The sequence below is a fragment of the Borostomias antarcticus genome, assembly GCF_949987555.1.
Source record: "Borostomias antarcticus genome assembly, chromosome: 36".
Taxonomy (NCBI): Eukaryota; Metazoa; Chordata; class Actinopteri; order Stomiiformes; family Stomiidae; genus Borostomias; species Borostomias antarcticus.
The window spans coordinates 3,291,132-3,302,243 of NC_140269.1; the positions used below are offsets into that span (position 1 = coordinate 3,291,132).

The 11,112-nt window shown below is 45.9% G+C and overlaps 1 protein-coding gene across 2 annotated transcripts in view; it reads left to right on the forward strand.

The window, feature by feature from the left end:
* Nucleotides 1–2,984: 2,984 nt before the first annotated feature.
* The window catches only part of LOC311328011 (major histocompatibility complex class I-related gene protein-like), a 19,813-nt gene continuing 11,685 nt past the window's right edge, over nt 2,985–11,112 (forward strand). For both annotated transcript variants that reach the window (XM_084461122.1, XM_084461123.1), the window contains exon 1: nt 2,985–3,138. In XM_084461122.1, coding sequence (XP_084317248.1) covers nt 3,090–3,138 — 49 coding nt within the window. In that variant the 5' untranslated portion in view covers nt 2,985–3,089. The remainder of the gene's footprint in view (nt 3,139–11,112) is intronic.

Here is an 11,112-nt window from a genome sequence, read left to right on the forward strand (position 1 = left end):
CCGCGGCAGAATCTTCGGGGCCAGACAGCTCTGAATCCGGCAGCAAACTTCCTCCCCTTCCTCATCACTGACGGCGTCGGGTTGAAGGGGGATGGAAACGGCGTCTGATGGCGGTGACAGCTGGCACGCCGGGAGTGTAGTATCCACGGCAGGTGTGGGTTGGAAGGAGTCGAGCTGGTCCAGCGTATCTTCTGGCTGTTGCTTGAAGAGAAACGCCACCCGCTCCATCCTAGCCGCCGCAGGAAGCAGACGGCAGTCCCCACATGCAGGAGAGGGATCCAGTCCCTCGGTGGCATGTCGCTGCCCCAGGCAGATGAAGCACAGGGAGTGCCGGTCTTCTGCCCGCCGTGGGTTGGGGCAGCGGCAGTGGAAAGAAGAAGAAGGTAGAGGCGGGGGCGCTGATGCTGCCAGAGCGGCAGAAGGCATCTTCTTAATCGGAGGATTCTTCTCTCTCATTGTTCTTTCGCGAGCTGAAGATTTTAAGGAGCCAAACTGACGGTATGACAGGCTATTTATACCCTGGGTTCGCGGGTTTTCTGGCAAGGCACCGGTTTACTCCCATTGGTCGAGGTGCGTGCTTAGTAAAAAAAAAATGTTCAGTGTGCGTAGCTAGCTACGATTGGTCAAGCCACTAGGAGCGAAGCCTGTGGGGCGGAGCTCCACGATATAGAACTGCTTTAGCCACTGACTGCTACCATTATGGAAGCTGCTGATAGGTGTTGTGAGCTCATGAGCTAACTGGCTATCCTGCTCTTATTGTGCTAGATTAGCATTTGAAGCATTGGAACTGATGTGTCCAGGCGACAAGACCTATCTTAATTTATCAGACATTATTTCATGTCATTTCCATTCCGTCCTACCAGTCCTGAACAGAAACAAGCCAGCCACGCACATAAGCCAGGCTGGACCTGGCCTGGTTAGTGATGTCCTGGTTTGCATTGTGTGTGCTACTGGCTGGTATTTTGGTTAATTTTGTTACCTCAGTTATGTTTGCCTCTTTGTTGTAATCAGTTGTAGCTGCACTAGTCTGTGTTTGATGTGTTTGTCGTAGTTAGTTGTCCCTGTACAGTGCACAGGAGTTTTATGTGTGTTGGTCACATGTGTTAAGTTAATGGTTAACAGTTAACTTGTAGTGTTAAAATGAGTTATTTGCCCGGTGGAGGGGGGAACAGGCAAGCCACTCCGGCGTTTACATTCCCAACATGTAGGTGACTTCCTGTCAGAACATCAGGTTAGGAGCGTGTGTCACCCCATGTATGTTTTATAGTCATGCTGGTCATCACTCAGCTGGCTATTAGATAGGGAAGTCTTTTTGTTTGGTCAGGCAGGTAGGTTTAGGGAGGGATCTTTATTGATTTTGATTCGTGACACCGTTCTTAGTTCCGCCTGTTCCCTGTGGTCTATTATTATTTTTGTTAATAAATTCACAGTTTGTTTTTCCTTATATTGGCCTCTTGCCCATTGTGTTCACTCCACACCTCCACCAGTACATCACGCCCTCTAGAGGGCGTAACAACGCGGTACAACAGACAGTTGTTGGTGCAGAAGTGTGGAGGGACCAGGGGACTCAGCGGACCGAGAGGCTTCCCATGATGCTCCTTCACACTGGGCCAGGCGTGTTTCAGCCTCTCTTCCTCTCTCTGAGCTGCGCTGAACCGGCCCGGCTGGCCTCCGTGTCCCTCCCGGGGGAAGGGGAGATGAGCTGCTGAAGGCCGTCTGCCTTATGGCGGCCGGGGGGAGGAGCCTCAGGCATCGGCCCATGACCAGCCAGTCGACCGCGCAGGGGCCCTCCTCCGTGGTGAGTCAACGGCGGGTTAGGCGGTCTAGCTGGGTCACCTGGCGGCATACTGGTCCGTGTAGGTCGATATCCCAGGAGTGCCGTAGCTGGGCTCGGGCCTGAGGGTTCACCCCGAACTGGGCCAAGATGGCGGTCTCCAGGGTGTGGTAGTCCGCCGCTTCCTCTTCACCCAGGTCATGACGAGCCCTCTGTGCTTCTCCGGTGAGGACCGGGGCCAGGATGGTGGCCCACTCTCCCCGGGCCCAGTGCTCACGGCCCGCCGTCCTGTCCAGTAACTCCAGCCAGGCCTCCATATCGTCCTCCGGTCCTAGCCTGGGGAGCAGCTGGGTCGGGGGGGTTCTGGGTGGGGGAGCCGGTTGACTCCATCCTGTAACTGCGCCTGGGCCTGCAGCAGGGGGGTCACAGCGTTCTCCAGAGCGCTCATATCTGTCAGGGTTGTGCTGGACTCCTGCAGGACTCACGCTGCCCACCTCCTCCACCACCTGTGGGACACCGAGGGGGAATGCAGGGTGGAGTTCAGCACTGAGGTGGAGTCAGGGGGGTGCAGGGTGGAGTTCAGCACTGAGGTGGAGTCAGGGGGGTGCAGGGTGGAGTTCAGCACTGAGGTGGAGTCAGGGGGGGTGCAGGGTAGAGTTCAGCACTGAGGTGGAGTCAGGGGGGTGCAGGGTGGAGTTCAGCACTGAGGTGGAGTCAGGGGGGGTGCAGGGTGGAGTTCAGCACTGAGGTGGAGTCAGGGGGGGTGCAGGGTGGAGTTCAGCACTGAGGTGGAGTCAGGGGGGGTGCAGGGTAGAGTTCAGCACTGAGGTGGAGTCAGGGGGTGTGCAGGGTGGAGTTCAGCACTGAGGTGGAGTCAGGGAGAAGGTTAGCAACGGGACGCGTTTATTTCAAAACCGAGATATCAAACAAAGGAAAAAACTCAAAACCAGGAATGTGGGACAGCCAAGGTTATGTTGTACTATTCACTCCCCTTATATGAACTCTGTAGAGAAGTCCTGTAACTTTTAAACTGGATCATGGCTCCATAGAAATGATGGCTCCATCTGTATTTTACTTTCAGTTTCCATTACCAACCTGTGTAGCTCTGTCCACCCTAGATACTACTGACGAACTACACTGATCTTAATTCCCATTGGCTCAGCCCCCGCAGAGAACAATTATTTGTTGACGTGAGAGACGTCTGCTCTTTTGCGACCAGCGGTTCTGAGAGCTGAGAACATCGCGAACTACAGTAATCAAGTAGCCTAGTCGATGTAGATGTTGTTTTAAGATATATCCAACGACCAAATTAAACATGAAGTTGATCATCTCGCTTCTTCTGGGAATTTCTGGAGCGTATGCTGGTCAGTAGCCTAAATGAAAGTTTTACTGTTGGTCATTTTTATGTTACAGTATTTATTTTCACTTTCAATGTGAAAGTGAAATAGTTAAAGTACTGTAACTGTCACGTCAAATAAATAGTGATCGTTGTGAATGTGATGTTTTTGATCCCAATCTGGGGCTGTTTTAGATGAATCGGCGGGTTCGGGTCGGATGATGACCTATAGAGCACCTATAGAGCACCTATAGAGCACCTATAGAGCACGTTGCTGCGACGTCCCGCAGCCGGACTGTGTCAGTAGGGTTCGCCTCTTCTGTGGACTTCCACCCTCTGCGCTATTCTCTCTGGAAAGATCCATGCCTTCAGACGACTCCACATAATGTGATCACTATCTACTTGAATTTAAGGGCTTACATCCATATAGTGCAATATAAAGCCTATTGACTGCGTTGGTTCTATTATGAGGGACCTTTTTAGTTCTGGTTGATGATCTGGGTTTTCTTATATCGGTGTTCAACCGAATTGGTCTTCAGCGGGCCGCTGGCTGCCCTCCCGTGATCTGCTAGCTGGGGACTGGATAGGCTACTCTGCTATCTGAACTATTTATGGACTTGCACATGACTGTTGTTGTTGCTTTTTGGTACAAAAACAACTTGAGTAGCCAGACCAGATTTGTTGTCTTTTACACTTGTGTTTAAAGCTATGTTCACTAGCCTACAACATGGCTGTCCCAGTTCTGCCTGGTAACTAGTTACACCTTGGTAGGAAGAGACTCACCTACAGAACCAATCAGAGGACAGCAGGAACTTTCTTTTTTAGAGGATTAGGTGATGGTTCAGTGATGGTTTTAACATTGTATAAGACATTCCTATCAGGAATGACCACATTAGAACCTGAGAGGTTTGGGACAGGCCTATGCTGCTAAAGTCTGATCTCTCACTAGACACACCCAGGACATGAACTCAGACAGAGGAACATTTGTTTCAGTGTGATGTTCAGGTTCATATTTCTGGTGGTTGAGCGTGAGGATATAAGCAGGGCTACACATCATTAGAGCTTGTGTGATGATAGCAGAAATATGATGGGATGCAAAGTGCAGGTGACCTGTTGAATGTATTCCTAGTTATAGCCAGTAGATGGCATCATTATACCAGACTCAGTATCCCTCATCATCATCATCATCATCATCATCATACTCTGATGGAAGGCCATGGTGCATTAGTACAGGTGGATGTTCAGATGATACTGTATGGTAACCCTGGTAACCCATAATATCATTTTGGAATAAGCGCAGTGTTGCCTTCTGTAGCTACAGTGATACAGTAATCAGCTACAGTGGTACAGTAGGCTCTCTCTATGTAATCATCAGTGGTACAGTAGGCTCTCTCTATGTAATCATCAGTGGAACAGTAGGCTCTCTCTATGTAATCATCAGTGGTACAGTAGGCTCTCTCTATGTAATCATCAGTGGAACAGTAGGCTCTCTCTATGTAATCATCAGTGGTACAGTAGGCTCTCTCTATGTAATCATCAGTGGAACAGTAGGCTCTCTCTATGTAATCATCAGTGGAACAGTAGGCTCTCTCTATGTAATCATCAGTGGTACAGTAGGCTCTCTCTATGTAACCATCAGTGGTACAGTAGGCTCTCTCTATGTAATCAGCTACAGTGGTACAGTAGGCTCTCTATGTAACCATCAGTGGTACAGTAGACTCTCTATGTAACCATCAGTTGTACAGTAGGCTCTCTCTATGTAATCAGCTACAGTGGTACAGTAGGCTCTCTATGTAACCATCAGTGGTACAGTAGGCTCTCTATGTAACCATCTGTGGTACAGTAGGCTCTCTCTGTGTAATCAGTGGTACAGTAGGCTCTCTCTATGAAATCATCAGTGGTACAGTAGGCTCTCTCTATATAACCATCAATGGAACAGTAGGCTCTCTATGTAATCATCAGTGGTACAGTAGGCTCTCTCTATATAACCATCAATGGAACAGTAGGCTCTCTATGTACTCATCAGTGGAACAGTAGGCTCTCTCTATGTAATCATCAGTGGTACAGTAGGCTCTCTCTATATAACCATCAATGGAACAGTAGGCTCTCTATGTACTCATCAGTGGAACAGTAGGCTCTCTCTATGTACTCATCAGTGGTACAGTAGGCTCTCTCTATGTAATCATCAGTGGTACAGTAGGCTCTCTATGGGTGGGGGCTACATATCTCAGTGGTCTTAAGGGTCTCTGACTGAGGTTTTGACTGGTGGACTTTCAGGGGGCGGTCCTACTAGTGATGATGATGAATCTTCTTTCAGGGTGCGGTCCTTCTAGTGATGATTATGAATCTTCTTTCAGGGGGCGGTCCTACTAGTGATGATGATGAATCTTCTTTCAGGGGGCGGTCCTACTAGTGATGATGATGAATCTTCTTTCAGGGGGCGGTCCTACTAGTGATGATGATGAATCTTCTTTCAGGGGGCGGTCCTACTAGTGATGATGATGAATCTACTTTCAGGGGGCGGTCCTACTAGTGATGATGATGAATCTTCTTTCAGGGGGCGGTCCTACTAGTGATGATGATGAATCTTCTTTCAGGGGGCGGTCCTACTAGTGATGATGATGAATCTTCTTTCTCATCCCATCATTCCTGAATGGGGGAGGTGGAAGAATTCCCTCCCTGTCTTAATGCAGGAAAACAAGGTGGTTGAACCATCCAAGGAGACGGCTGTGGCTCAGGAGGTAGAGCGGGTCGTCCAATGATCGTAGGGTCGGCGGTTCAAATCCTGCCTCCTGTCCACATGTCAAAGTGTCCTTGGGCAAGACACTGAATCCCAAATGACTCCCAATGAGCAGGCTGGCACCTTGCATAGCAGCTGTGTGAATGAGAGGCCTTCATTGTAAAACGCTTTGGATAAAAGTGCTATATAAGTCCTGTCATTTCCCATTTCCCATCTCATGACCTGAGAGACAGACAGATATCAACCCTGCTGATCTTACTTCCTGGTTTAGGTGTCGGTACCAGTCCTTTGTTGACAGGAGCCACAGAGTTGCTGGTGAACAGACAGGCCAGCCAGCCAAGTGACTGAACCACGTGATTTCTCAGAAACAGCGTCAGGGGGGATGACAGACTGCTGCCTGTAGGTGGCGCTGTGACCCAGCTCATCCCTCGTCTGGTTGGCAGAATCTGAGGGTGTTTCTTATTGTGCTGATTTTGATCAAGGAACTATCCAGCCGTGAGCGTTGAGCTGAGTTCACAGGTTTAATAACTGAACAATCTGGATATCCCTGCTGGACTCACATCCCACAATGCTCTCTGAGAGTTTGAGAGTTCCAGAACACGGCCCCTACATCTGAATAGAAGAGGTGTAAATACTGGTGAGCATAGATGCTGGTTGGTTGGCCCTTTAGCCCATGCAGAAACATCTTCTGGTTTACATGTGAACCAGGGGCTTCAGTTGACTAGAGATGAAGTCCCATTATGACAGAGTGACTCATGAAGAGTAACAGACATGTATCAATGTTCTGTGTTCCTCTCAGCTGTGAGGAACGTCATGACAACTCCATGATGTGACAGAGTGTTGACGGCCATCTCAGGAGTGGTAGAGAAACTCAAAATGGAGGAGGACCAGGATGTGTTGCTCACCTCAACATAGCCATCTCTGCCCCTCTATGTGTGTGTGTGTGTGTGTGTGTGTACTGTATGTGTGTGAGAGAAAGAGAGAGAGAGAGAGAGAGAGAGAGAGTGTGTGTGTGTGTGTGTGTTTGTGTGTATGTGAGAGAGAGTGTGTGTGTTTGTGTGTATGTGTGTGAGAGAGAGAGAGAGTGTGTGTGTGTGTGTGTGTGTGTGTGTGTGTTTGTGTGTATGTGAGAGAGAGAGAGTGTGTGTGTGTGTGTGTGTGTGTGTGTATGTGAGAGAGAGTGTGTGTGTGTGTGTATGTGAGAGAGAGTGTGTGTGTGTATGTGAGAGAGAGTGTGTGTGTGTATGTGAGAGAGAGTGTGTGTGTGTGTGAGAGAGAGAGTGTGTGTGTGTGTGTGTGTGTGTGTGTGTGAGTGCTTGTGCAGGTACGTTCCAATCCTCTGCAGCATCATGTGGTATTCCTGGTATGTTTTCTAGTTTGACGCCATATCAATGTCATACAAAGCCGGAGTCAGCATGGTTCAGTTTCTTCAACACAAGAATAAGCAACGTTTAGTTGAAGCTTCATATAATTTGACACTACTGGTCATGTTTCTTCCCAAACTGTCCCACTGCGTTTTGAACGCATCATTGTTCATCTTTTTAATGATCTGTAACGTCCAACACTACTACTTTTTATTTCTCTTTCATCCCAAACAAGCCAACAATTAGATCTCCTCAATCGTTCCTGGTCAGGGTATCATCGTATAATCCCTTATTCCATTATAATTTCAAAACGAATCACTTCACTTTCACTTAATAAATTTGAAATTTAAAAGCAAGGCTTTGGTTTTGTGGTGGCGATGGGCTTGTTTAAAATTCCAAGATTGACTGTTAATGCCTACAAAGATGATTGAATTTGGTCATAACTCTTATTTCACTGAGGGCAAACCTCTCAACTTGCACAAGCTGAGAGTTGTGTTATATCACTCAAAACAACAAAACGGACAGTGATCGGCATTTATTGTGTTTCATGGGGATATTTCTGTTACATATTCAGGATGCTGAGGCACCTATACTCACATAAAAACATCCATACATAAGTACAGCACGCATTGAAGTTAAACTACATATAGTGTCATCGCTGCATGTCACTGTGTCACTGGTCCATTTCACACACAGGTGTCTGGGGAGGATGACAGCGCGACTTATCAAGTTCATTTCCTCATATCAGTTTGAGGACATTTTGCAGCCATGATAGTAACAGATGACAGACCGACACAGTATGGATACCAGCTCTGGCAGATATGGTAAACAACAGTGGTGTAGTGGAGGGTCTTCATGGGGTCTATCCACTTCTTTATCCACAGTATAGGCCTACTCCCTTCTTTAAACACCACTAATGTAAAAACTGTAACATATACCCACTTCTTTACTCAGAGTTTACCCACGTAGGCTATTTAGTCACCACTACACCCCTGCTAAACAGGGACTTCTGCTGGTCATCTTAGTAAACTGACCAGCGCGGCAACAGCACTTGCTATTTCCAGGCTATTAATCAGCACTTTAACTAAATAAAATAGTGTGTACATTAAATCCATCCATAGATATATATATATATATATATATATATATATATACGCTACTTGTGTGTTAATTAAACCTTGAAAGATGGCCATTCAATGCAATGGACTTTTATTTTGTAATGTTTGAACACGTTTTTTCACTTCCCGTGACGCTAGACTGGGCCACGTGACCAACAGACCACGTGATTCCATTTATTAATTTCACCGTTCGAAACAAAATAATGAATATAGTGATAGACAACTGTGGGTACATTCTTCAGTCCCAAAAGGAATAATGATAAAGGAACGAGCCGAGAACCAAAAAAAGGCCATTTTGGAAGAGGTGTTTCCATTATTGGTTTAGACACAAAAAACAGAATTATGGTCGATTTACCGTTTATTCGTTTTGAAATTATAATGGAATAAGGAGTTATACGATGATACCCTGACCAGGAACGGCTGGACATAATTTAAATGTAAATACAATAACTTCCTGTTTGGCGGGTTGGGGGCGGGTCTCTAAATTTGAGAAGATAATGACGTCGGGTGGGTGGTGGGTGGATGATTGATGAGTGCACGCGGAGTCGGGTGCTCAAACTCCATCCACACATCTCTAATACACACACACACACTCACACACACACACACACACACACACACACACACACACACACACACAGTCTCAGAATACTTAAATGGGAAAAACATTCTTCTCTCATTGATCACAGTAGGTCTGAGTCCTCAACAAAATGTTATTGATGTTATTGGTGATGAATTTGAACACAGCTGATAGCAGTTAATAGTGTGAGTCATTTATCCCTGGAACACATAGTCTGTTCTTTCATGATAATGATAGTAAAAGCTCTCAGCTCAGCAGAGTGAAGCTGTTTGGGACGCTGCTTAGACACCTGATCTCACTGGAACATAACGGGTTCAGACACATCATATTGGTCATATTGGGTTGTTGTGAGCTAATTTAGTCAGAACTAGTCTTTCTTTTAGTTTACCAGGTCCTAACTACAGATGCATCCCTAAAAAATGTGAATATTGTGAAAAAAGTTATTTATTAAAATATTTATAAAAGTTATAATTATTATTTTCTATAATTTAATTCAAAAAGGGAAACTTTCATTTATTCTAGATCCATTACACAAAGTGAAATATTTCAAGCATTTTTTGTTTTAATCTTTATGTCTGTACAGTATGTTCAGTATGTTCATTTATACACTCAATACTTGGTGGGGGCTCCTTTTGCACAAATTACTGCATCAACGTGGAGCAACATGGAGGCAATCAGCCTTGAAATATTTCACTACATGTGTAATGAATCTAATATATGAAAGTTTCACTTTTTGAATTAAATTATGGAAAATAATGAACTTTCCACAATATTCTAATTTTCTGAGATGCACCTGTAGTAAATTCAACCGAAGTCAGTTTAACTGTGCTTACTCTGAGCTACTGTCAGTTTGGATAGGCAACCTCTGCTGCTTAGATTTCACTGACGCTCTGCAGTTCAAAATCCCATTGGCTTAAAGCAGCACGGCGTAGAATCAAAATCCCATTGGCTTAAAGGAGTAGAATCAAAATCCCATTGGCTTAAAGCAGCGCGGAGGAGAGTCTAGTCTCTGAACCTTCTGATCTCTCTCCTCATTAACGTTGAGACGCTAGAGAATCCAGACGCAGAGAGACTTGTCTGTCCCATTGAATACATTTCCCCTCAGATGTGTTCTTCCTTCAACCAACTTCACTATGAAGTTGATCATCTGTCTTCTTCTGGGAATCCATGCAGCACATGTTGGTCAGTAGAACCTTTTGAGTAAAATTACAGATGACGGGCATTTTAGAATTGATCGTTTGTCTTTGTTATTTGTTATTTCACTTAGAGAAACGCTTTTACGTACAGTATATCTTCATGTGTTGAATGGATAGGTATGTTTTTAATATGTTTACTGTACCATTTGGAACCTTTAGTCCAGCTGTTGCAGCTACTATAATGTACTTTCAAATTCCATGGACTATGAAATAACCCTCTATTTGTGTAATATTATGCCATATTTTCTTGAATCTGGTTGAATAGTTGACTTCACTTCCAATATTTATTGTTAGCCCACAATGACCACTAGAGGGCGCTTCAAATGATGAGAGCCAGTTATGATTGGATCCCAGGAGTCTCAGGCAGCTGTGTAGCAGTGTTATGAAGGCATGGTGCTACGAAACACAACATTATCCCATTTTACTAAAGAAGTGTTGTGTCCATCACAACATAGACAGGCTGACTCAGTGAACCCTTACTTTTATTGATCCTTTATGTGTGTGTGTGTGTGTGTGTGTGTGTGTGTGTGTGTGTGTGTGTGGGCATATGTGTTTGTGTGCATGTGTGTGTACAGTATGTGTGTGTGTGCGTGCGCATGCGTATTTAAAAGCGCTATATAATTGAAGTCAATGGCGGACTGGCCATCGGGACGCTCGGGACTGATCCCGATGGGCCGGTCCTCATCAAGTGGTGTGGGCCGGCCTGGTTGCTGTGAGTGAAATATTCAGAGGGGATATTCCCGGCGCTAACTGGCCCGGCCTGCTGTAAATGGCTGTAAATGCCCCCCCCCCCCCCCCCCCCCCCCCATCCAGAAGAGTTAATGACCAGGCCATCGATCCATCAATGGCTGACATGTCACTAACTACCTGCCACCCTCAGCCAAGCCTCAGTACTTCATTAAAGGTTAAATAGAATACTAATAAAAAGTACAGGGTTCTAACTATAACACATTAGTCTTGGTAGTTGTTGATGTTGACCTGATAATCTCTTGTTAGGTTGACAC